Below are 23,142 nucleotides of genomic sequence, written 5' to 3'. Positions count from 1 at the left end.
CTCAATTAGTCAAATACCTTCTGTAATTGTGGTCATATATGGGGCATTTGGACACAGAAGCAGAAGTAGAGGAATTCATCAATACCTTCAAAATCGCCATCATCACTCCGTCAAACTTATTCACAACATGAAATGAAAATATTATATTCCTAAAAACCACAGGTATTTAAATTGACAGAAGACAACAAGCAGAGGTGAGCAATAATTTTGAAATTTTGATAACTGATTTGAAAACTGATACACAGTTCAGCACTCAAAACATCATCATTTTAAACATGCTTTCCATGGACAGGTGAGGTCTAAGGTAAACATTTGTACATTTGTCTCTAACACAGTCACTAATCCTTAAATAGCATATATTGTGTGATAACACAAATTCAAAACCCTGAAAAACAAAACTGCTCAATAGAAGTTGGTTGGTTGATAGTGTTTATTCCAAAAGCACCTATTGTATTTCTCCTCATATAGTAACTCCTGAACTCCTACAGCCTTAAACTTGAGTGTCCATGTTTATTTGTTCACAGCCACCTTTCACAAATTGTAGCCTCACTTCTTCTCTGGATTCTGGCCTCCCAGGGTCACTTCCCAGGCTCCACATGTAGGAGCCACACTTGCCTCTTCCTTTTCTCTTCCCTCCCTATCCCTTACAGTCGATGTTCTCACTTCCCTTCACCCATTGCCTTGCTTCTCATTTCCGGCTTCTTCCAGCTTCATCAATCTCAGTAATTCTGCCCTTGCTGCTCTGATGATCTCACTGGTGGTCAACCATAGGCTCCTTCTGTCCTGTAGTTCATGAGAAGGAACCAGCCCTTGATTGGAGGAGCATCTTCTCAGAAATTCTATCCACTCTTTTTGCAGGGGGTTGACTTTTCTCCATTTGGCTTCGTCAGTGGTTGAATATGCCCAGGGGTTTTGGATGATTTGTATGCGTGTTCACTTGTGGCTGACTATATTTTGAGCATTGAAGTGCAAAATAATGGGTATAATTCTACTTTTTAGCTTTGTCTCAGCAGTGATCAGAGAATAACCCATCCTTTCCATAAGTTTGCAGCTTGTTATTCCAACAGTTGCACAGCCAGACAACATATAGTCTGCTTATTGAAACTTTAATCATTCAAACTCTAATTTCAAACGTGCCATTGTGCTGGGGATTAAACTGAAAGGAATGAGACAAAAGCCTTAATTGAAACTGCAGTAAAGGTATCACTTCCAATTGTTTGCAATTTCAATAATTGCTTCCACAACCATCCTACAGCTTGTGGGAACCAAATTACCTGCTCTAACTATCGATGTGAGCAATTGCACTCAAGCCCATGCCTGTTGTGCCAAAGTAAAAATCTATATCTGATGTGCCACCTTTCTCCAACATTATTGCTAACAGACAGAGAGTGCCTAAAGCATATTCAGAGAAGAGCAAGTTTAAATGATTTTCATGGAATAGCAAGCACACATAGAAATTAAGTATAATATGGCTACATCTATCATGGGAATCATTAACTACAGTTCTAGCTTTCTGATGTTTGTAATATTGACTAAGTGGCAGAGGCACATGAAGCTCAAAATATGAGAATATATTTTATGAGACGCAAGAACAGAGGACATTGTCCCATAGGATTAGGGAAGTCTTACTGCAACTGCACAATCTGCTGGTGAGATCACATTGGAAATACTGTGAGCAGATTTCTTCCCTTTGTACAAGGAAAGGTATCATTTCACCGGAAGCAGTTCAGAGAAGGTTCACTAGGATGATCCCTGGTATGGATGAGTTTTCATATAAGCAAAAACTAAACAGGTTGGGATTCTACTCATTGGAATTTCGGAGAATGAGGGATAATCTCATTGAAACATTTTAGGATTCTAAAGAGGCTTTACAGGGTAAATGCTGAGAGGATGTTTCCCCTCATGGAAGAGTCTAGGACAAGAGGGCTTGACTCGGAATAAATAGGTGTCAATTTAAGAGATAGTAGGAACTGCAGATTCTGGAGAATCTGAGATAACAAGGTGTAGAGCTAGATGAACACAGCAGGCCAAGCAGCATCTGAGGAGCAGGAAGGCTGACGTTTTGGGCCTAGATCCTTCTTCAGAAATGGGGGCTGACATTTTGGGCCTAAACCCTTCTTCAGAAATAGACCCTTCTGACCCGTTTCTGAAGAAGGGTTTGGCCCAAAACATCAGCTTTCCTGCTCCTCTGATGCTGCTTGGCCTGGTGTGTTCATCCAGCTCTACATCTTGTTATCTCCGGTGTCAATTTAAGACAGAGATAAGAAGGATTTATTTCTCTCAGAGGAGTGAGAGCATTTGGGACTCCTTATTACAGAATACTGTGGGGTTGGAGTCTTTGTGTACATTGAAGGCTGAGATAGATTCTTGATCAGCAGGGGAATGAAGGGTTACAGGGAAAGGGCAGGAAAGTGAGCATGAGGAGTATCAAAAAAGTCATGATTCTATTGAAGGACGGAGCAAGCTTGAGGAGCCGAACAGCCTACTCCTGCTCCGATTTCTTATGGTCTCGCAGTCAGTTCTTGAATATAAAGCAAAAATGATCACGTACATCGATGCATAATTACTCATGTACGTAAATAAACATGTTTGACTTGGTAACTACATGGCATGAAGGCAAGCCCACTCTTAGTACACTGTTATCAGTACAAATATCAAGATGAGGTGAATTACTTCTCACCATGAGAATTGCAAAGTTCGTCAAATGAGAACAGTGACATGTGAAATGTGTTGCATTGTCATTTGCATCTACAAGATAACATCCATCTTTTGACCACCGTCCAACGGAGTAATTCCAGGAGACACATTCATAACTTTGTAAATAAAATCCATCATTTAGGTCCTACAATTAAAGAAAAAATGGAATTCAGATCAGGAAATATTTTCTACAGCCTCCCCTGGGATACAAACCTGTTATTTTACCACAGCATCCATTTCATTAATAACCTTACAAAGCTTATGATATCATTATGAAATTTGCATTTTCTCTCAGTGACCACACTTTGAGTCTCCTTTTTATATTCTCAGCAATAAGCAGGAAGAGGAAAGAAACACAGGAATTTTATAGGAAAAAAATCTAAGTTGAAGAAAAAGCAATTAAGGAATGAGTCCCATCAACCTATTGGAAATGCCAATGTATCTACAGTGCAGCTACTAACCTGTTAAAAGTAGCTTGCTGCATCAGTGGTTTATCAGGTTATTGTGAGAGACATGATTGGAGTATCGGCAGGCTCTGGCATCCATCCGCTTGGACCAACTTAATCTATGCCCTCCCGCCCTATGGTGTGGTCATGGAATGACCAAAGGGGGGAGATGAGAATCTGAAACTTGGATACCGGCACAAGATGTCTGCTGGTGCAAGTTAGCAACCAAATGGCTTCTAGCCTGGGAACTGTAAATTCTGCTAGAGCTGCATAAATAATGCAGCAATGATAAGATAATGCAGTACTAACTGTTCGAACTGACCTTCGGTTGCAAATGTTGTGGCGCTGTGTGGCAAGATAAAAAGTTACTTACATGTTGTGACATAAGGTGTTTACCAGTTAACATTATTGGATTAGGTAACTGTCAACGAACCAATATCACGTATTGATTAGTAACTGTTTGAATACACTATGCGATCACGCCATGTACCCAGCTTTAAGAAAAGTATAAAAATGTCTTTGTATTAAGTTGTGTGTGCAGCTCCTCCGAGGAATACGGAAGTGCTCAACTTCTGTGTTTTCTGGATGATCTGTACCCGGCCGTATGAAGAAATAAAGAGTAAAGTCTTAAACAGCCAGGCTGACTGCGAGTGTTCATTGACTGATCACGGAATTGAGAGACCCCACCGGGGATCGAGATTTACATCAGCAATTAGATGTTCACCATTAAGCTGGCTTTATAGTTCTAGGTTTTTACTAAATAGAAACTTCACCATCTACCATAGTGGTATACGAACCTATATCCCCGGAATATTAACCAGAGTCTCTGGATTACTCAGAACATGAACACCTCCCAGGTCAAAATTTTCCCACTAGGGTCATAGGTTTCTCTACCCTATCAATTACTTTTAGTATATTAAAATTCTCGATCAGATTACATCTCAATCTTCTTACTCAAAAAAATACCAGCTAACTTTTATTAAATGTAGGCTATTTAAATCTAGGAGCCATTAGGAGAAAGGTAATGCACAGTACTAACATATAAATTAAACAATATGGTGCCTATTGGTATATTAAGGTAACAATGCAAAGTACTATTTTACTTCAGCCAATTTATTGGGGTATTAAAAGTCCATTCCCAATCTATATTCCTCTGCAAAGAATATCTCATGGATTAGATTTCCCATCTTCACTGCTGAATTTTCTACAAAACCAGGACTAGAAGGACCGATAATGGACAGCCTAGATAGAATGGACGTGGAGAAGATGCTTCCACAAGTAGGAGAGATTAGGATCCAAGGGCACACCCTCATAGGAAAGAGGCAACACTTTAGAACTGAGATGAGGAGGAATTTCTTCAGCCAGAGATTGGTTAATCTATGAAACTCATTGCCACAGAAGGCTGTGGAAGCCAAATCATTAAATGTATTTAAGACATAGATGGACAGGTTCTTGAGTGGGAAGGGGGTGAAAGGTTGCAAGGGAAAGGCAGGAGAAAAGAGTTGAGAAATATGTTAGCCATGATCGAGTGGTGGAGAAGACTCATTGGCTGAATGGCCTAATTCTGTTCCTATTTCTTATAGTCTTATGACTGTTGGACCCTCAGACACATGATCCACCCATCATTTCATCTTTCTGATTTCCTGCATGAACAAGTGGCTCAAATGCAAACCATCCATGCGGTATGAGCAAATAAAAATATGGTAAGTTGCCATCTTCTAGGTAAAATAAAACTAAACTGAACCCCAGTCTACCCTCCAGGCGGAAATAAAAGATCCCGTTCTGAATTTTGAAGATCAGGAGATTTACCCAGTTTGTTCTGTAAAATATTTCACCTTCAATTAACATTACCAAAACAGAATGGCTTCTTTCTTCACTGTAACAATTCTATGATTCTGAGATTACCTAATCATTATCACATTACTCTTTGGGGAGCTTTCTGTGCACAAATTAACTCATACATTTCCAGCATTGCAATAACAATTACACTTCACATGAACTTCATTAGCTTTAGGGCATTTTGGAACCTTTGAGATATGATAGGTGCTATATAAATGAAAGTCTTTCTTCCTTTAAGGACAGATGTGTTTATAATAAACTGACTTATTCCATATCTGATCAAAAAGTATACTTCTAAGCTAGATGAAAAACACTGATGGCATTTTACATTATCCCACTACCTTCTCATTGCCAACTATATAATTATCAACCATTTTACCTTCTTCCTTAATTTTATTGTCACTGATTTATTAAACGAATTAATTGTTTCATTAACGACAGCAGATATCACTTGAGTCTTCATCACAAAACTGTTCTTCTTTTTAGGAGTTTGGAAGAATGAGGCATCTTTATAGAGCACAAATCCAAACTGAGTATCAGGGTCTGATTTAAGGATAAGAAGAAAGGCAGAAACATGTAACTGAATCAAAACATTATGATCATTCATTAATATTCAACAAAGTATCTTCTAAATGTATCATAAAAGTTAGAATGTTGTCAGTTATAGCTCTCCATTCAAACTTTGATATTGCCGAAAATAATCATTGAAATAAGACTATTTATTCACAAAACATGCCACCGCTGTTGACAATATCTAGTTCATGTCTCATATGCTTTGAAGTATAATTTCTAGATTTCAGAATTAAAATAAAAATTGGGTAAATATAACTAACCAAACATTGATTCCATTAAAGTTAAAGGTTGGGATCAATTGAAATAAGGGGTTAACTGTTATAATGATAAAATCTGAAACAGGAGGTGAGTTTATTTAGCTGAAGAACTGGAGAAATGGTGTTCTCAAAACTTGAAATAAGTGTGGATCAGGTAAATGTTTTCATTTTGGAAGCTAGTATTAATTTAAAAGATTTTAAGCGTTTTTAAGTCAATTTCTTTTTTTTTAAATCAACAAAGGAAATTTAAATAAGGAATACTTAACCTAAAACCTGCTTGAAAACATCCCAGAGCTTGTTGAATCATCATGGGAATAGGTGGAGCTTAAGCAGTCATCAACTTTCAATTTATCTGGATGTTTGCTGAAAGAGTTAGGTGCAACTTGAAATTGGTGTATGTTATTTGCAGATTGCTGTGTGATCTTAGTTAATCTCAGTTCGGATTTTACGGGGAATAACAAAATAGGAGATTGCCTAGTTTAAAGCTGTTGAAAAAATTTACAGTGGCCCTCACAGAATCTTGGAGTAAAAGACGGTGCAAGGCAGATTAGCTTAGCAATAAAGAAGATAAAACTTCATGGGATCTAGTGTAGCTTGACAATTTGGATTCAAAATTGGCTTGGTGATAGGAGACAGAGGGGGATAGTAGAAGGCTGTTTGTGTGACTGGAGGCTGATGTGCGGTGGCATACCACAGGGGTCAGAGCTGGGTCCCTTATTCTTTACGATATTCATAAATGATGTCAATGAGAATGTGGAGGGAGACAATAAGAAGTTTGTGGATGACATGAAGGTTTGCCAGGTGGTTCACAGTGAGGACGATAATCTTAGATTATAGGAGGATGAAAATGGATTTGTCAGATAGGTAGATCAGTGGAAGGTGGAATTTAATCCTGGCAAGTGCAAGGTGATGCACTTCGAAAGATGAAACAACATGAGGGAGTATTTAATGAATGGCAGGACACTTAGTCACTTAAAGTAACAGAGGAATCTTGGGGTAATTATTCACAGATCCTTCAAGTCAGCAGAGCCAGTGAGTAGGATAATGAAAGAGGCATATGGAACACTTGCTTTCATCAAGGAGGTTATGATGGAGTTGTACAGAGCGTTGATCAGGCCACAGCTGGAGTACTGTGTGCAGTTATGATCACCTCACTACAGGAAGGATATGACAGCCCTGGAGAGGGTACAGAGGAGGTTCACCAGGATGTTGCCTGGAATAGTGAAATTGAGCCATGAGAAGAGACTACATAGGCTTGAATTGTTTTCTCCAGAGCAGAGAGGAATGAGGGAAGATATGATTGAGGTGTACAGAACAATGAGGGATATGGACAGAATGAGTAGAGAGCAGCTGTTTGGGTGTTCCCTTTGGTTGATGGGTCAATCATGAGAGGGCATAGTTTTAGGGTAAGGAGCAGGCGATTTCAAGGGGATTTCGGAAAAACCTTTTTCACCCACCAGGTGGTGGGAATCTGGAATACACTGTCTGGGAAAGTAGAGGAGATTGGAAACATTGCAATCTTTAAAAAAAATTTGGATGATCACTTCAGGATTGGGATTAGTGCACTCTTTCTGGTAGACATGTTGGTGCAGACTCAATAAGCTAGAGGGACTTTTCTGCACTGTATGACTCTAAATGAAAATGTGAGGTGATTCATTTGGAAGAAATAAGGAGCACTCAATGAATGGCAGGACACCAGGAAGCTCAGAAGAGCACAGTAATCTTAGCTTGACTGTCCATTGATCCCTGAAGGTGCCAGATTAGGTGAATATTATTGTTATGAATGCATATAGGACACTTGTATTTATCAGCTGAGGCATAGATTGGCAGAACAGGAGTGTTATGTTGGAGCTAAACAGAATTTGGATTTGGCCACAGTCGGAGTCCAATATGGTAAGTATGTGATTACATTGGGAGGGGCGCAGAGGAGATTCACCAGGATCTTGCCTGGGATGGAGGACTTCAGCTGTGAAGAGAGGCTGAATAAGCTTGAGTTGTTTTCTTTGGAGCAGAGAAGGATGAGGGGGACTGAAGTGAGGTGTATGAGATTATGAGAGGCATGGTCAAGGTGGATAGAAAGCAGCTGTTCCCCTTGGTCAAACGGTCAAAAACAAGGGGAAATAGAGGGGATTGAGGAGAAATGTTTTCACCAGGAAGGTGGTAGGGGTATGGGGTACACTGTTTGGGAGAATAGTTGAGGCGGGTAACCTCATCACCTTTAAAAGGTACTTAGATGAACGCTGGAAGTGTCATTGCAATTAAGGCTATGTGCCTAGTGCTGGAAAGTAGGACTAGTGTAGATTTAGTGTGGCTTTGGTGGGTGAGATACTGTGGACTGAAGGGCTTTTAGGGCATATTTCTCTGGTTCTGTTGAGAAGGCAACCATGGTAAAGATCTAAGGCAACCATAGGTATGAAATAGTAAACAGAAATCTTAAATCTGAAAATAACAGAAACCCAGAAAATTTGTTTCCAGAGGTTGTGACATGCCTACGGTTGGCCCCAAGAGACATAATAGTTAATCTGTCATTTAAGGAAAGAGTTTTTGAAAATTCAAACTAAAGCTGAGTGAAAAACAAGCATAATTATAATTTAAATTGTTAAGGAGGATTATTTTCTTAATTCTTTTATTAAAAATAAAACTTTTGTTTTAAAATGTAAAGTCTGATGGTTAATGGTTTTAATGGTTAAAACAAGGGTCCAGGTATAATATGCCCTGCCAGGTGTGGTTTAGACTGGCACTAAAATCAGCAGCTAGACTACCATATATAAAGAATAATTCAGGATCAATTAAGCTCATTAAAAGCTGGCCAATATTACGCTGTCTATGCCATAGAGTGGTTGGTTTGGGAAGTCAGGGGGTGGCAGGCAATCTGCTTCCTTTTCAAACTATTTAAATGAAAGGAAGGAAGAAGAGCTACAATCACAGGAGGATGTTCTTTGCCCATCAGATTGCCCAGCAGTTCCTGAATGTGGGACTAAAGGCCCCACTAGGATCTAGCTTAGCCTGTCCATGGCACTGTTTCACTGTTTCACTGTTGGTGTGCTTCTAGCCAGCCAATTGAATGCAATGATCTCTGAGCTGTTTGAATTGCATTCAGCTCAGTGTTGCTCACCAGTTCCCCATTGGCAAAAGATTTAATTTCCAAAAGTAATAAACGGTAAAGGAGACTTCACTATAGTCTTACTGGGCCATAGGGCTGCTCTCTCATCAGAGAGAGATGACTGCTGATGCTCTAACCTGAGGGTTACCCTATCCTAGGTGAGGGGAGACATTGAAAAGGAGGGTCTTTAGTAAATTTAACCAGCGTGGGAACCGAAACCACACTGTTAACATCACTCTACTTTGCAAACCAGCCATCCTTGTCATCCAAAACACATGAACCAGACATTCACATTTGCATCAAAATATTCCAGCATCCTTTCAAAAACACATCGTTCAGTTTGCATTAACAAATTAACACACTTTCACCAATTACTGATTCTGATTATGAGTCTTTTTTTTCAAACACATGAACTAGAAACAAAAATATCCTTACTGAAAGATTTGTTTAGTAAAAATATGTATGCCTCCAAAGAGCTGATGTTGATGTCATTTTCCTCGTGTACAAGATTGATTTTATTGTTCCCTGAGACCGCGAAAGGACCTACAGACATGCAACAGAGCAAGGAAAAAGTTAAAGTAATAATCCGAAAGGGCCATATTTCCAAAATGGGCTCAGGAACCCATCACTTGGATGAATTCTGGCTCCTGGGCCCTCACCTCAGCTGTATCATACACATTATACAATATTTGATAGTAAAGGCTGGACTGAGATATTGCAGTTAGAACATAAGAATCAGGAGCAGGAGTAGGCCATCTGGCCCCTCGAGCCTGCCCTGCCATTTAATAAGATCATGGCTAATCTTCTTGAGACTCAGCTCCACTTACCCACCCACTCACCATCACCCTTAATTCCTTTCCTGTTCAAAAATTTATCTGGCCTTGCCTTAAAAACATTCAGTGAGGTAGCTTCAATGGCTTCACTGGGCAGGAAATTCCACAGATTCATAACCCTTTGGGTGAAGAAGTTCCTCCTGACCTCAGTCCTACATCTGCTTCCCTTTATTTTGAGACAATGTCCTCTAGCCCTAGTTTCACCTGCTGGCGGAAACAACCTCCCTGCTCCACCTTATCTATTTCCTTCATAATCTTATATGTTTCTATAAGATCTCCCCTCATTCTTCTGAATTCCAATGAGTATAATCCCAGTCTACTCAGTCTCTCCTCATAATCCAACCCTCTCAACTCTAGAATCAACCAAGTCAATCTCCTCTGCATCCCCTCCAGTGCTAGTAAATCTCTCCTCAAGTTAGGAGACCAAAACTGCACACAGTACTCCAGGTGTGGCCTCACCAGGACCCTATACAGCTGCAGCATGGCCTCTCTGTTTTTAAACTCCATCCCTCTAGCAACGGCAGACAAAATTCCATTTGCCTTTTTAATTACCTGCTGCACCTGCAATCCTACTTTTAGCGATTCATGCACAAGAATACCCAAGTCCCTCTGCACAGCAGCATGCTGCAATTTTTTTACCATTTAAAACATAGTCCATTTTGCTGTTATTCCTATCAAAATGGATGACCTCACATTTATCAACATGGTACTCCAGACCTTTGCCCACTCACTTCGACTATCTATATCCCTCTGTAGACTTTCAGTATCTTCTGCACATTTTGCTCTACCACTCATCTTAGTGTTAGCTGCAAATTTTGACACACCACACTTAGTCCCCGACTCCAAATCATCTATGTAGCTTGTAAACAATTGCGATCCCAACGCTGATCCCTGAGGCACACCACTAGCCACTGACCGCCAACCAGAAAAACACCCATTTACCCCTACTCTTTGCTTTCTACTGGTCAACCAATCCTCTATCCATGCCAATACATTACAAGTAATACTGTGCAACTTTATCTTATGTAGCAGCCTTTGGTGTGGCACCTTGTCAAATGCTTTCTGGAAATCCAGATACAGTTGTTGGATGAGAACATGTACATTTTTATTTTGTACAAACCAAATTTTGTTCACGGTTTGTACTTGGCATTAAACTGAAACCTACTTGATGAGGTTGCCAGCTTTAAGCAAGGATTTAATGAGGCCTTCAGTGGAATAGCAACTGAACTTAAGAACGTAGAACAAGGAACATGGAACAGTACAGCACAGTACAGGCCCTTGAGATGTTGTGTTGACCTATTACCCTACTCTAAGATCAAACCACCGTGCATACCCTACATTTTATTGTCGGCCATATGTCTATCCAAGAGTCGCTTAAAAGTCTCTAAAGTATCTGACTCCACTACCTCTGCTGGCAGCGCATTCTGCACACCTGCCATTCTCTTTGTAAAGAACCTTCTTCTGGCATCTCCTCTATACCTTCCTCCAATCACCTTAAACTTATGGTCCCTTGCAATAGCCATTTCCGCCCTGGCAAGAAGTCTCTGGCTATCCACTCTATCAATGCCTCTCAGCATCTTGTACAGCTCTATCAATACACCTCTCATCCTCCATCACTCCAATGAGAAAATCCCTAGCTCCCTCGAGCTTTCCTCATAAGACCTGCCCTCCAGTCCAGGCAGCATCCTGGTAGATCTCCTCTGCACTCTCTCCACTGCTTCCACATCCTTCCTATAATGAGGCGACCAGAACTGAACACAATATTCCAAGTGTGGTCTAACCAGGGTTTTATAGAGCTGCAGGATAACCTCACGGCTCTTAAGCTCAATTCCCCTGCCAATGAAAGCCAACACACCATATGCCTTCCTAACACCATTATCAACTTGAGTAGCAACTTTGAGGGATCTATGCATGTGGACCCCAAGATATCTCTGTTTCTCCACACTGCCAAGAATCCTGCCATTAACCCTAAATAAGAAGACGCTAGTCAGGACCCTCATTAAGTGAGTCAGTTCAGCATTTTCTTTTAGGAGCATCTAAAACTAGTCAACTTAGTGAACATAGAACTTGAGTACAACTTGGAATGGAGTGCCAGAGTTAAGTGACTGACTTAAGTGATTATGCAATTAATTAAGAGGGTAAAAGAAAGAGGTGACCTTTTGCTTTTGTTTTTCCTAAACTTTTTCATGATGTTAAGGTGTCGGTGTTTGACTGGGATGGACAAAGTCAGAATTTACAAAACACCGGTTATAATCCAACAGGTTTATTTGAAATCACAAGCTTTCGGAGTGCTGCTCTTTCACCTGATAAAGGAGGCAGCGTGTCAAAAGTTTGTGTTTTTGAATAAACTTGTTGGATTATAATCTGATGCTGTGTGGCTTCTGACTTAACCTTTTACAGCCTCAGAGATCTGATTCTAAATTGGCTGCAGGAGAAGAATGCAATTAGTTGGTGAGCATCTGAAAAGGAATGGAGGTTGGTTAGCTCAGTTGACTCGCTGGCCAGTGTGCAGTGCAGATTGATGCCAAAAGTGTGGGCTCAATTTCTATACTAGCTAAAGTTACCAATAAGGACTCTCTTCTCTAAATTTCCCCTTGCCTAAGGTGTGGTGATTTTTATATTAAACCAGATGTCTCTCTCTCTATAAAAGATCAATGATTGTTCTGTATAGGGCTATGGCTATTTTAATTCTACCTGAAAATAGGCTAAGTTTTATTTTATTCCTAAGGTTCAACATCATATAGCAACTATTGATAAACAAAATATTAGTAGACATATATTTTAACAAAATAATTAAGCTGTCTCTTTGAACACCTTAAAAATGGCATGATAGATGATGGTCACAGTTGTAGCATTTGGGAGTTCCTGGTTGCCAGTTTGGTGGAAAGCAAATGCATCTGCAGCAATTATTTAAAGTTCAAGCATCTTCAACTTATCAGCTAGAGGCTGAATTACAGACAATGTGACAAATCAGGAAGGGCGTATTTACATGGATTCTGTGGACTAGGATGCAGTTACACCTCCTACTGCTGGGTTGTCTGATTTGGTCAGTGCTCAGGGACAGAGAGTGTGGCTGTGAGTGAGGCAGGTGAGGGTTACAGATGACAAGAAGGCAGGGGCCTCAATCTTTGCAGTTGTCCAAGAGGTTTAAGATTCCTTCAGCTTGTTTGGATGAAAGTGAGGGCCATATGGGGGCCGAGCTAACTGACCATGGCAAGCAGCAAAAAAACCAAATGCACTGCAGATGCTGGAAATCTGAAAGAAAAGCAGAAATTGCTGGAAAATCTCAGCAGGTCTGGCAGCATCTGTGGAGAGAAATCAGAGTTAATGCTTACAATCCAGTGACCCTTCTTCAGAACACATTTCTGTTTTTGTTTCTGACCATGGCATATAGTACAGGAAGCCATTCAAGAGGGGGAGCAAGAAAGAAACTAATGGTAGCAGGGGATAGTATAGAATTAGCCCATCATATCAGTACTGCTGAAGATACACTAAATCTACATTAGTCCAATTTGCCTCCAGGGAGGCAATCGCCGAGCGGTATTATTGCTGGACTGTTAATCCAGAGACTCGGATACTATTCTGGGGACCCAGGTTCAAATCCCAGCATGGCAGATGGTGGAATTTGAATTCAATAAAAAATATCTGGAATTGACAATCTAATGATGACCATGAATCCATTGTTGACTGTCAGGAAAAACACATCTGGTGCACTAATGTCCTTTAGGGAAGGAAACTACCATCCTTACATGGGCTGGCCTACGTGTGACTCCAGACCCACAGCAATGTGTGGCTGATTCTGAACTGTCCCCTGGTCAATTAGCAATGGGCAATGAATGCTGCTCAGTCAGCAATGCCCACATACCATGAATGAGTAAACAAAGATTTCCAACCCTTGGCCCATAGTCTTGAATGTTATAGCATTTCAATTGCTCATCCAAATACTTTTTAAAGGTTGTAAGATTACGTACTTCAACTACCTTCTCAGGCGATGCAGTTCAGACAGCCACTACGCTTTGGTGAAAATAAACATTTCTTCAAATACCCTCTGAACCTCCTGTCTTTCAACTGAAAATTGTGCCCTCTTGTTATTGACCCTTCAACTAAGGGGACAGTGCTTTCTTTTCACCCTGTCTGTGCCATTCACAATATGCCTCTTTTGGGTCTCCCCACAACATACTCTGCTTCAAAGAAAACAATAGATGCAAGCACAGTTACAAACTTTAAAAGACGTTTGGACAGGTACATGAATAGAAATGATTTAGAGGAATATGGGCCAAACGCAGGCACAGAGTTTAGATTGGGAAACTTGGTCATCGTGAATGAGTTGGACCGAGGGATCTGTTTCCATGCTATGTGAATCTATGTCCCTAGGACTGTCTTAAAAGCTGAATATCTCCGTCTCAAGCAGCGTCCTGGTGACTCTGATATACACCCCCTCCAACGCAAACATGTCCTTCCTACAGCGCAGATTCCAGAGTTGCACACAGTACTCCAGCTGTGGCCCAACCAAAATTCCTGGATATTTCCAACACAGCAGCCTTATTTTTACAATCTATACCTCAACTAATAAAGGCAAATATCACATATGGATTCTTGCATATCCCATTAATCTGCCATGGCCCCTTCAGGGATTTATCGACAAACCTGCCAAGCTCCCTTTGTTTCTCTGAGCTTCTTATCGTCTGTATTTGTTGAATACTCCCTTGACCTGTTATTTCTTCCAAAGTTCATCACCTCACACTTGTCAGGGACAAATTTCATCTGTCAATCTTACCAAACTCTTTATACCCTCCTTCATGGTATGTGAGCAGTACTGGCCAGGCCTAATTAGCTAATTGGCCAGAGGGCAGTTAAAAGTCAACCACATTGCTGTAGGCTTGCAGTCATGTGTAGGCCAGACCAGGTAAGGATGGCAGCTTTCTTTCTGAAAGAACATTAGTAAACTAGATGGGTTTTTCCAACACTTGACAAGGAGATTATGGTCATCATAAGGCTCCTTATTCCAGATATTTATTGAATTTAAATCTCTCCCCCTGCCATGGCCCAGGCTCCCAGAACATTACCAGAATCTCCGGACAAATAGTCTAGTGATAATACCACTAGACCATCACCTCCTTACCTCCAATACCCTTTGCCTCAATTATTAGTCAATGATCTATCTACCTTTATCTTAAAAAGATTGAATTGCCCTGCCAGATTGTTCTCTGGAGAAGAGAGTTCCAAAACCACAAGATGATCTGAAAGAAAAATATCCTCATGGTCATAAAATGTGAGGCTGGATGAACACAGCAGGCCAAGCAGCATCTCAGGAGCACAAAAGCTGACGTTTCGGGCCTAGACCCTTCATCAGAGGTCTAGGCCCGAAACGTCAGCTTTTGTGCTCCTGAGATGCTGCTTGGCCTGCTGTGTTCATCCAGCCTCACATTTTATTATCTTGGAATTCTCCAGCATCTGCAGTTCCCATTATCTCTGATACTATTTTATCCTCATGGTCATCTTAAATTAGTTACTTTTAAACAATCTCACTTTGTTCTGGTCTTTTCCACAAATGGAAATAGCCTTTATAACATTCACCCAGTCAAGTCACCTCAGGATTTTCTATTTTTCAATAAAAATTATTCTCAACTCCAGGTAATTCCATCCCAACCTGTCTAATCTCTCCCTTTAGGATAAACCACTTATCACAGTTATCCTTCAAGAGTAACATCTTTGAATTACTTCTAATGCATTTACAATTTCTCTCAAAAAAAATCAAAACTATACACAGTATTCCAGACATAGGCTCACCAACAAAACATTCCTTCTATTGTATTCTATTCCTTTTGCCGTAAATTACAACATTTATTTGCCTTCCTAATAACTTGTTGTAACTGCATACCAACCCTTTGTGATTCACATACCAAGGCACTCAGAATCCTTCTGTACTTCAGATTTCCATAATAACTCTCCATTTAAATAACATGCAGCTTTTCTACTGTTCCTGAAGTGAATAAGTATATATTTTTCCATTTGCCAAATTTTCTCCCCTTCAATTAAAACCTATCTCTATGTCTTTGCAGACTCCTTTTGTCCCCTTCTCAATTTGCTTTTTGACATATCTATGTGCTATCAGAAAATTTAGCTATCATGCATTCATCCCTTCATCAAAGTCATTAATATAAATTGTAAATACTGATCCTGTAACACTGACCCCGTGGCAGTCCATTCATCACAAAATGCCAAATCAAAAATGGCCCATTTATGCCTTCTTTCTGTTGTCTGTTAAATAACCAATGGTCTTTCCAAGCTAAAATGGTACCTCCACTGTCATGAACTCCTATTTGGAGTAATAACTTTCATAGACCTTCATTACTTTCAATATCTCTATTATATTAACCATTAATGCACATGCAAATTATGTATCAAAAATCAATGAGGATACAATTTAGGAAACATTTCTGGATCTTATATAAATATACATGGTTAGTATTAGGAATATTATTTCATTTCAGGATCGGCAGAGAAGTTTCAGTCCATTTGATGTTTATATTGAGATTTACGTTGTTTGGACTTATTAAATTTAATGACATGAAGAAAATTCAGGTGATTTATATCACAGTAACAATAACTCATGTAGCATTATCCACAGTAAGTCTGTTCATTAAAACTCACAAAATACAATGTCGTAGTAAGTCATGGTAATTCACATCCTTAATATAAATAAGCAATGTAAAAACTTGTTTCAAAAGCTGCACAAAATTCCATATTATTTGGAACTTTTTAATATGCATCATTTAGAGGTTTACCTTGGTATGAAACTATTCCCAAGCCATCAGCATTTATAGACGAATTGGCTCTACTTGATTTCACTGCCAATTGTGAACACGTTTGATCCAAGTCAACAAACCGTGACATGTTTTCTAAGCCTTCAGTCAAACTAAAACAAAAAAAATGCAATTTATGAAATAAAATTACTTTTTACATTAAGTAAAATTACTGTTAACCTCTACACAAACACATTGAAACATATGGAATAGCGTAAGTAGATCCTGGCAAAAGCTAATGCTTAGGAAGAAGCTTTGAGAGTTGAATACGTTGAGGCATACACCAAGATAAAATACAGCATGTTTTACATCCACAGAATACTCCAAAGCATCAAAGTGAACCAACTGCTTCTAAACTGTGGTCACTGTCAGTTTGTATGTAACTCTGGTACTTAATATGCACACAAGTTTCCATGAACAAGTAGAAGGTAAGGCCCTGCACTTAGTCAGCGATGTCTTTGTCAACCAGCGTAGACCAGGCATAGGAACAGCAGGCAGATTTATTGGAGATACTCTGCAAGCTGGATCAAAAGAACAGAGGGCTCCACTCCGATCAGCTGTACTACTCTGGCTCCAGCATATCTGTTTCCAGCTGTTTCCAAGGATTGATAGGCAATCACCATGTGATCCAGGACTAAAATTCTCAGAGATAACAGGAACTGCAGATGCTGGAGAATCCGAGATAACAAAGTGTAGAGCTGGATGAACACAGCAGGCCAAGCAGCATCTTAGGAGCAGGAAAGCTGACGTTTCCGGCCTAGACCCTTCATCAGAAAAGGGGGATGGGGAGAGGGTTCTGAAATAAATAGGGAGAGAGGGGGGAGGTGGATCGAAGATGGATAGAGGAGAAGATAGGTGGACAGGATGCGAAGGCAGCGGAAAAACTGCTCAATGTCCAAACGCGAGCAGTATTCGTTGATGTCTGGGTGGAGGGGGACTAAGGTGAGCCCCTTACTGAGGACTGACCGTTCGTCCTCAGTAAGGGGGAGGTCTGGGGGGATGGTGAAGACTCAGCAGGGCTCAGGGTTATTGTCTCCTCTGCAACTGCTGGCTGGGATTGGGCAGGGTTGTGTCAGCGGTGGTGGGCGGAGTTGCGCTGGCATCGGCTGTGGGCGGGGTTGCTTCGGCGTCAGAGGTGGGCGGAGTTCCATCGGCGTCAATGGTGGACGGAGTTGTGTTGGCGTCAGCGATGGGCAGAGTTGCTTCGGCAGTGGAGAGTTGCAATCGCGTCTGTGATTGGCGGAGTGGCGTTGGCGGTGGGCGGAGCAGGGTAGGTGACGGCAGCAGCGGTGATGGTAATGTCTGTGGTGTTGGCCTCGGCAATGGAGGCGGTGCCTGCAGTAGCGATGGCATTCGCTGTCCCAGAATTGGTTTACCTGGTGGTGGCGGATGTGACTTCATCTGTGGGTTCTCCGACAGCGGCCTCGTGGCCAATGGCAGCAGGTACATTGTGGGGAAGGTCTTGGGTACCGCTGGGGATTTGGGAGGTGGAGGAATCCCGTATTAGGCGGCAGGCACCAGTAAGTTTACGTACTTACGGTACCCGAAATGTCAGCTTTGCTTCTCCTAAGATGCTGCTTGGCGTGCTGTGTTCATCCAGCTCCACACCTTGTATTCTAAAATTCTCAGTGTTTGCTGGAGATGCCAATGAACTGCCCTCCATTATTCTAGCCACATGTGCTCAGTGTCACTGGCAAAGTGAGAGGGGATGAGGGTAAGGAGAAGTAGCCACACACTAGGGGCCCCAGAAGCATTCTCTCAGGACCTTCCAGCTCTCCCTGTAACCCCAAAGCCTGAAGGAGTTCCAGCTGAGGAGGGGGAGCCTGCATCTGGGAAGGACGTTCTCAAAAGACTCTTCAGGCCCAAACTACTGACAACTACTCAAGTCTCCCATGTCTCACAGCAATCTCTCTCCATCCCAGCTATGAATGTCAGGGCTACACAGATGTGATTGGAGGCAGTGGAAATAGAAAACTCACTGGGGATACACAAGTGGTACAGGTAAAACATTATTGCAAATAACCTTGTGCTTTCATAAAGATATTTTCACTTGCACCAAAAATAATATCTTTTTATAATGGTCTCCATACCTTGACAATTCTGCCTGTACTTCTTCAATGATGTCTTGTTTCACTTCAAGTATATTACAGAATGTGCTTATTGTATTTCTGGAAATCTACAGAGAAACACAAAAGTATAAAGGCACACGAACTTCAGAAAAAAATTTTCAAACCTAAACTAAATCTGCGAGACAGGCAATGAATGAAAATCTAAATGGTGGTAAACTTAAAAAAAACAATATTTGCAGACTTAAACTGGTGAAAGGATATTTCCCCACTGCTCATGTTGACAACAAAATGAACAGCAATGCAATGTTGGGATCTTGTATTTCAATTATTCCCTGAATCCTACGGGACTGAATAAACTAATCTAAGTTTTTTTAACTAAAATTTTTGTTGACTGCTTGGGTACACAATCAGAGAATGCAATCTCCTAAGATCATTTGGCTTCTTCTTTTCATTTTAATAATTGTACTATTCGACTTCTCCTTTCCGTGAACACATTTCCTTACAGAGAGACAGTGGTTCTTATTTACATAGCAGGAACATGACCGAAACTTATTTTTGAAATAAATTACAATGTTTAGTGCCATTTAGACAAAGTCAAACTTCAGGATCTACAATAAGGAAGAAAAAACAACTAATTATATACTTCACACTCACCATCTCTACTACTTCACTCATCTCGGACTGAGGCTCCTGCTTTACCACCCTCACACTCATGTGCAACATCTTCCCTCGCTCTTCGTCACCCATATACCCACACCACTAGCCCTTCTTGGACTCTGCACTGCATACTCACTCCTTCAGGACACCTCGTCAACTTTCTGCCAAAAATGTGTCAGCCATTCTCATCGCGCTTCTCATCTCCCTTTCTCTCATTCCAGCCCACAATCGGGCAGAAAGAGCCCAATACATGTGGAGAGCTGCCCAATGAGGAGAGGATCCTGGTCCTGACCACTTGGACATCCTGGACTGATGTTGGAGACTGTTATTGACCGATTTGATTTGATTTGAATTATTGATTGTCACGTGAATTTTGAAACAGAGTACAATGAAAAATGTTGCATAGTGTCACCACTCTCCACCACCATCTCAAAACACAGAAAAATAAGCCAAAACATGGATAATAAAAGCAGACAAATAAAGAAATAAAGAAAAAGTGTTTAGCTTTACAGTCCTTCTTGTTAAGTGTTCTGCCATGGGCTATGGGCCTGGTGGTGAGACATGAATCTGTTTGTTATGCCCCTGCTGGAACGAAAGTCACCACTCTTCGGCATCATCGCTCGTCCATCAATGCCCTCGCCATAATGAGGCCTCGCCGGAACCTGCCAATGCAGTTTCCACCGATGTCACTGGGTGCCACACCAGCCAAAACACAACTCTGCCACTGTCATGAGTCCACTTCAGGGCCACCTCCCCAATGCAGTCCTTGCCAATGCCTCAGGATCTCATACTGGGCCTGAACACTCTTCCGCCGCTGCCTTCATGAATGTGTCAGGAACCCAGAGTCATCTCCACTGCAGCAGCCCACAAGTCTGTGCTGGTTGATGCAGAAGCCGCTGGGAACCCAAACTCTCTCTGGCACTGCCAGCACAAGTCTGCGCTGGCCCCACTCAGGTTCAAGCTTGGCCCACTCCCCACCTGCCACAAGTCTGCACAGAGCCTAACTGAGTCCACGCTGGGCCTACTTGCTGCCACCAATGCTGTTGCCACCACAAGCACTTCAACAAGAGGTAAGTAAAATAAAACAAAAGAAAAAAAAGAGAGAGAGAGAAAAATAAAAAGAACTGAAAAACAGACGGAGCAGATGAGCTCTGGGCTCCAAAGCCCCAGGCCACCACCACCTGACTGCACCAGGACCCCTGACTGAAGGACATCACCCTCCATTAAACTGAGGACTACTCTCTTTGAGACGTGGCCATTTGCTGACGCACACACCGTGTGCTTATCATGTCTACTGGTGGCATAAGCTGTCAGTATTAACTTGCTGAATTTGCGTTATTTGCCTTGACTAATGACTGCTGAAGTTTCGGACAAGCTGCCTGGCTTTGTGTCTGCTCCAAAAGGCAAGGCATCACAACAGTATTGTGGCCCTGTTAACTCTGGCTAAGGAGGCACACCGAAATAAGGCAAGACAAGGCAGAGATGCTGTGAGCATCAGGTAGGCACAAAGTGAGTGAGCACAAAGAAAATGAACAAGGATCTCCAAAATGCAAAGATAGTAGAAACTGCAAATGCTGGAGAATCTGAGATAACAAGGTGTAGAGCTGGATGAACACAGCAGGCCAACCAGCATCAGAGGAGCAGGAAAGCTGACATTTCAGGCTTGGGCCCTTCTTCAGAAAAAAGAAGGGCCTAGGCCCGAAACGTCAGCTTTCCTGCTCCTCTGATGCTGGTTGGCCTGCTGTGTTCATCCAGCTCTACACCTTGTTATCTCCAAAATGTGCCTGGTCTAACCAATGAGTTGGATTCTTATCCAAGCGTGCACGTTATTCATTGCAATGAGAGGTGGGCTGAGTTCCAAAATGCAGTTTTGTAGTCCAAAGTGTATTGTAAGTGGATTGGAAATGTGCTATGAGGTTGCAATGAGGTTGGTATGTGTCAGATGCCAATATCCATAAAAGGGGGTGGTGCATGCAGCCATTGACTATGTAGTCTACCATGTGATGTTGGAGCTGAGTGTCCAAGATGGAGGCCTTTGGGAGGAGCAAGTAGAAAACTCTGGTCACTAGGGTACCAGTTCCAACTTTCATGCCCTTGTTGGATTTCTCACATGACATCTCCTTAATTTCTCATCATGGCCTACATCATTCGGGGCCTTATGATATCCTGCTCTTATTTTCTAAAGTTATATATCTCATAATACAATGATATAATGTATCATTTGAATTGCCATTTTTAGCCTTTGTGTCAAAGATCTTACCTTCTCTCAAAAACTGAGTCTTAGACTTGATAGTATGGAAATTCAATTGTATCACTGGTATCTTAGAATTTAATATTGGCAGTAGTGCCAGTGATGTTAGCTTGGATTCTTTCTTAAACATGAAGGGTATATAAGATAACTTCTCATAAAGTTATTATAATATTAAAATTCAAATCCCATGCATGTTGCAAATTTTTGATTTGTTTGTCAGTCACCTTGATCCACTCACGCTGAAGTTGCCCAGTATCTCAAACAGTCCATAAAGACCCTACAGGAAAACAAGTTATAGATTCCATCACCCCCATAGAGGTTAGCTGCTGGTTTGTCCTGCTAGGCTGTTGGTCCTTCTGGGCTATTTTCTGAATGTTTTGTCACCTTTGTTAAACTTTATGGTTGCAATATTCAGCTCCATTGTGGCTGTATTGTTGGTGCCATGACTGCCTGTCTGGGCGCGAAAGGGCTTTTGTACCATTTAAGCACACCACTGTTGCAGGCTGTTCTGCTCTCAGTACGTTGGGGTGTTGGTATTAGAAATGTGCACCAGACTTATGCAGATTGTGCTGCCAGTCAGGGCATCATGCTGACTTGACCTCCCTCCTGTCCTCATTTCTGAAGCTCAGGGCATTGTCTTCCATTGGATTGATTCAGTCTAATTTTACAATAGTTAGCCATTACTGTGAGATGCAAATGTGAGGGTTGTAAAAGTGCTAAGAATGCTCAGGGCTAGGTAAAGCTATGAATGTGAGATCTGAATTGTGAATATTATAAGTAGATGAGTGATGGTGCATTGAGCAATAATTGCACCCCTGATATAGTTGAATGGCTCTATGGTTTGAAGATGCATACAATAATCTTGGGCACATATATTAGTCATTAAACTTTGCGGCACTGCATCCAGATACATGAGGCTACACCTCTGATCTGAGCTACACAGCTTTCTGCTTCCAAAGCCTTCTCAGCATTTTTCTGGAAAGCATTCATGCCTCCTAGGGATAAGTGACCTTTCAACTTCTGCTCATCTCCAACATCAAGTCTTCCAGTGCTTCATTGGATAACTTTGGAGCCTGATGTCTGCCAATTTGCATCATTTTAGTATCTGCTTCAGCAACCATATATATCGCCTTAAAAAGTTGCAAACAAGAGGTAAGTGGCACAGACTACTGTACCTGATGCTATCATCTCACAATTGTCTTGCTCAGGTTTACAATCGTTCAGTAGCATGTTATAATGCTAACTGAAGGCAGTAATTGTTTAACGAATCATGATGTTTTAACATCATGGTTTTCTCAACGGCTTTCAGTTCTTTGAGTTTATCTTGAGAGTTCTGGGAACAACTTTGAGCTCGTTCTACTTCTCTGATTCAACAGCTTCTCTGCCAAGCAAATGTTTTACTTCACATGTGGGGGTTCTGTTAGATCAATCTTTTGGACTAGAGAAGACGCAAAGCAGCGATGAAGCCAACAGCCAGTAGGAGCAGTTCAGCGGATAGAAAAGTAGGGCACTGAGTTGAAGGTACTTCCACAGTGATGTTTGAACATTTCAGGTGGCAAACTACATCAGAACTAAAACTTCTTAGAGAACAGTTAATACAAGGTTTCTCAC

General features: G+C 41.3%; 1 protein-coding gene across 1 annotated transcript in view; it reads right to left on the bottom strand.

The window, feature by feature from the left end:
* The window catches only part of LOC125457913 (adhesion G-protein coupled receptor G7-like), a 56,182-nt gene that overhangs the window by 22,460 nt on the left and 10,580 nt on the right, over window positions 1-23,142 (bottom strand). The window contains exons 5-9 of the mRNA XM_048542698.2: window positions 18,645-18,730; window positions 16,537-16,667; window positions 9,351-9,458; window positions 5,362-5,525; window positions 2,681-2,842 (exon numbers count right to left, since the gene is read on the bottom strand). Of these exons, the coding sequence (XP_048398655.2) occupies window positions 2,681-2,842; window positions 5,362-5,525; window positions 9,351-9,458; window positions 16,537-16,667; window positions 18,645-18,730 (651 nt within the window). The remainder of the gene's footprint in view (window positions 1-2,680; window positions 2,843-5,361; window positions 5,526-9,350; window positions 9,459-16,536; window positions 16,668-18,644; window positions 18,731-23,142) is intronic.

The sequence above is a fragment of the Stegostoma tigrinum genome, chromosome 14 (assembly GCF_030684315.1).
Source record: "Stegostoma tigrinum isolate sSteTig4 chromosome 14, sSteTig4.hap1, whole genome shotgun sequence".
NCBI classification, from domain to species: domain Eukaryota; kingdom Metazoa; phylum Chordata; class Chondrichthyes; order Orectolobiformes; family Stegostomatidae; genus Stegostoma; species Stegostoma tigrinum.
This window is presented reverse-complemented; position numbering and strand designations above follow the sequence as displayed.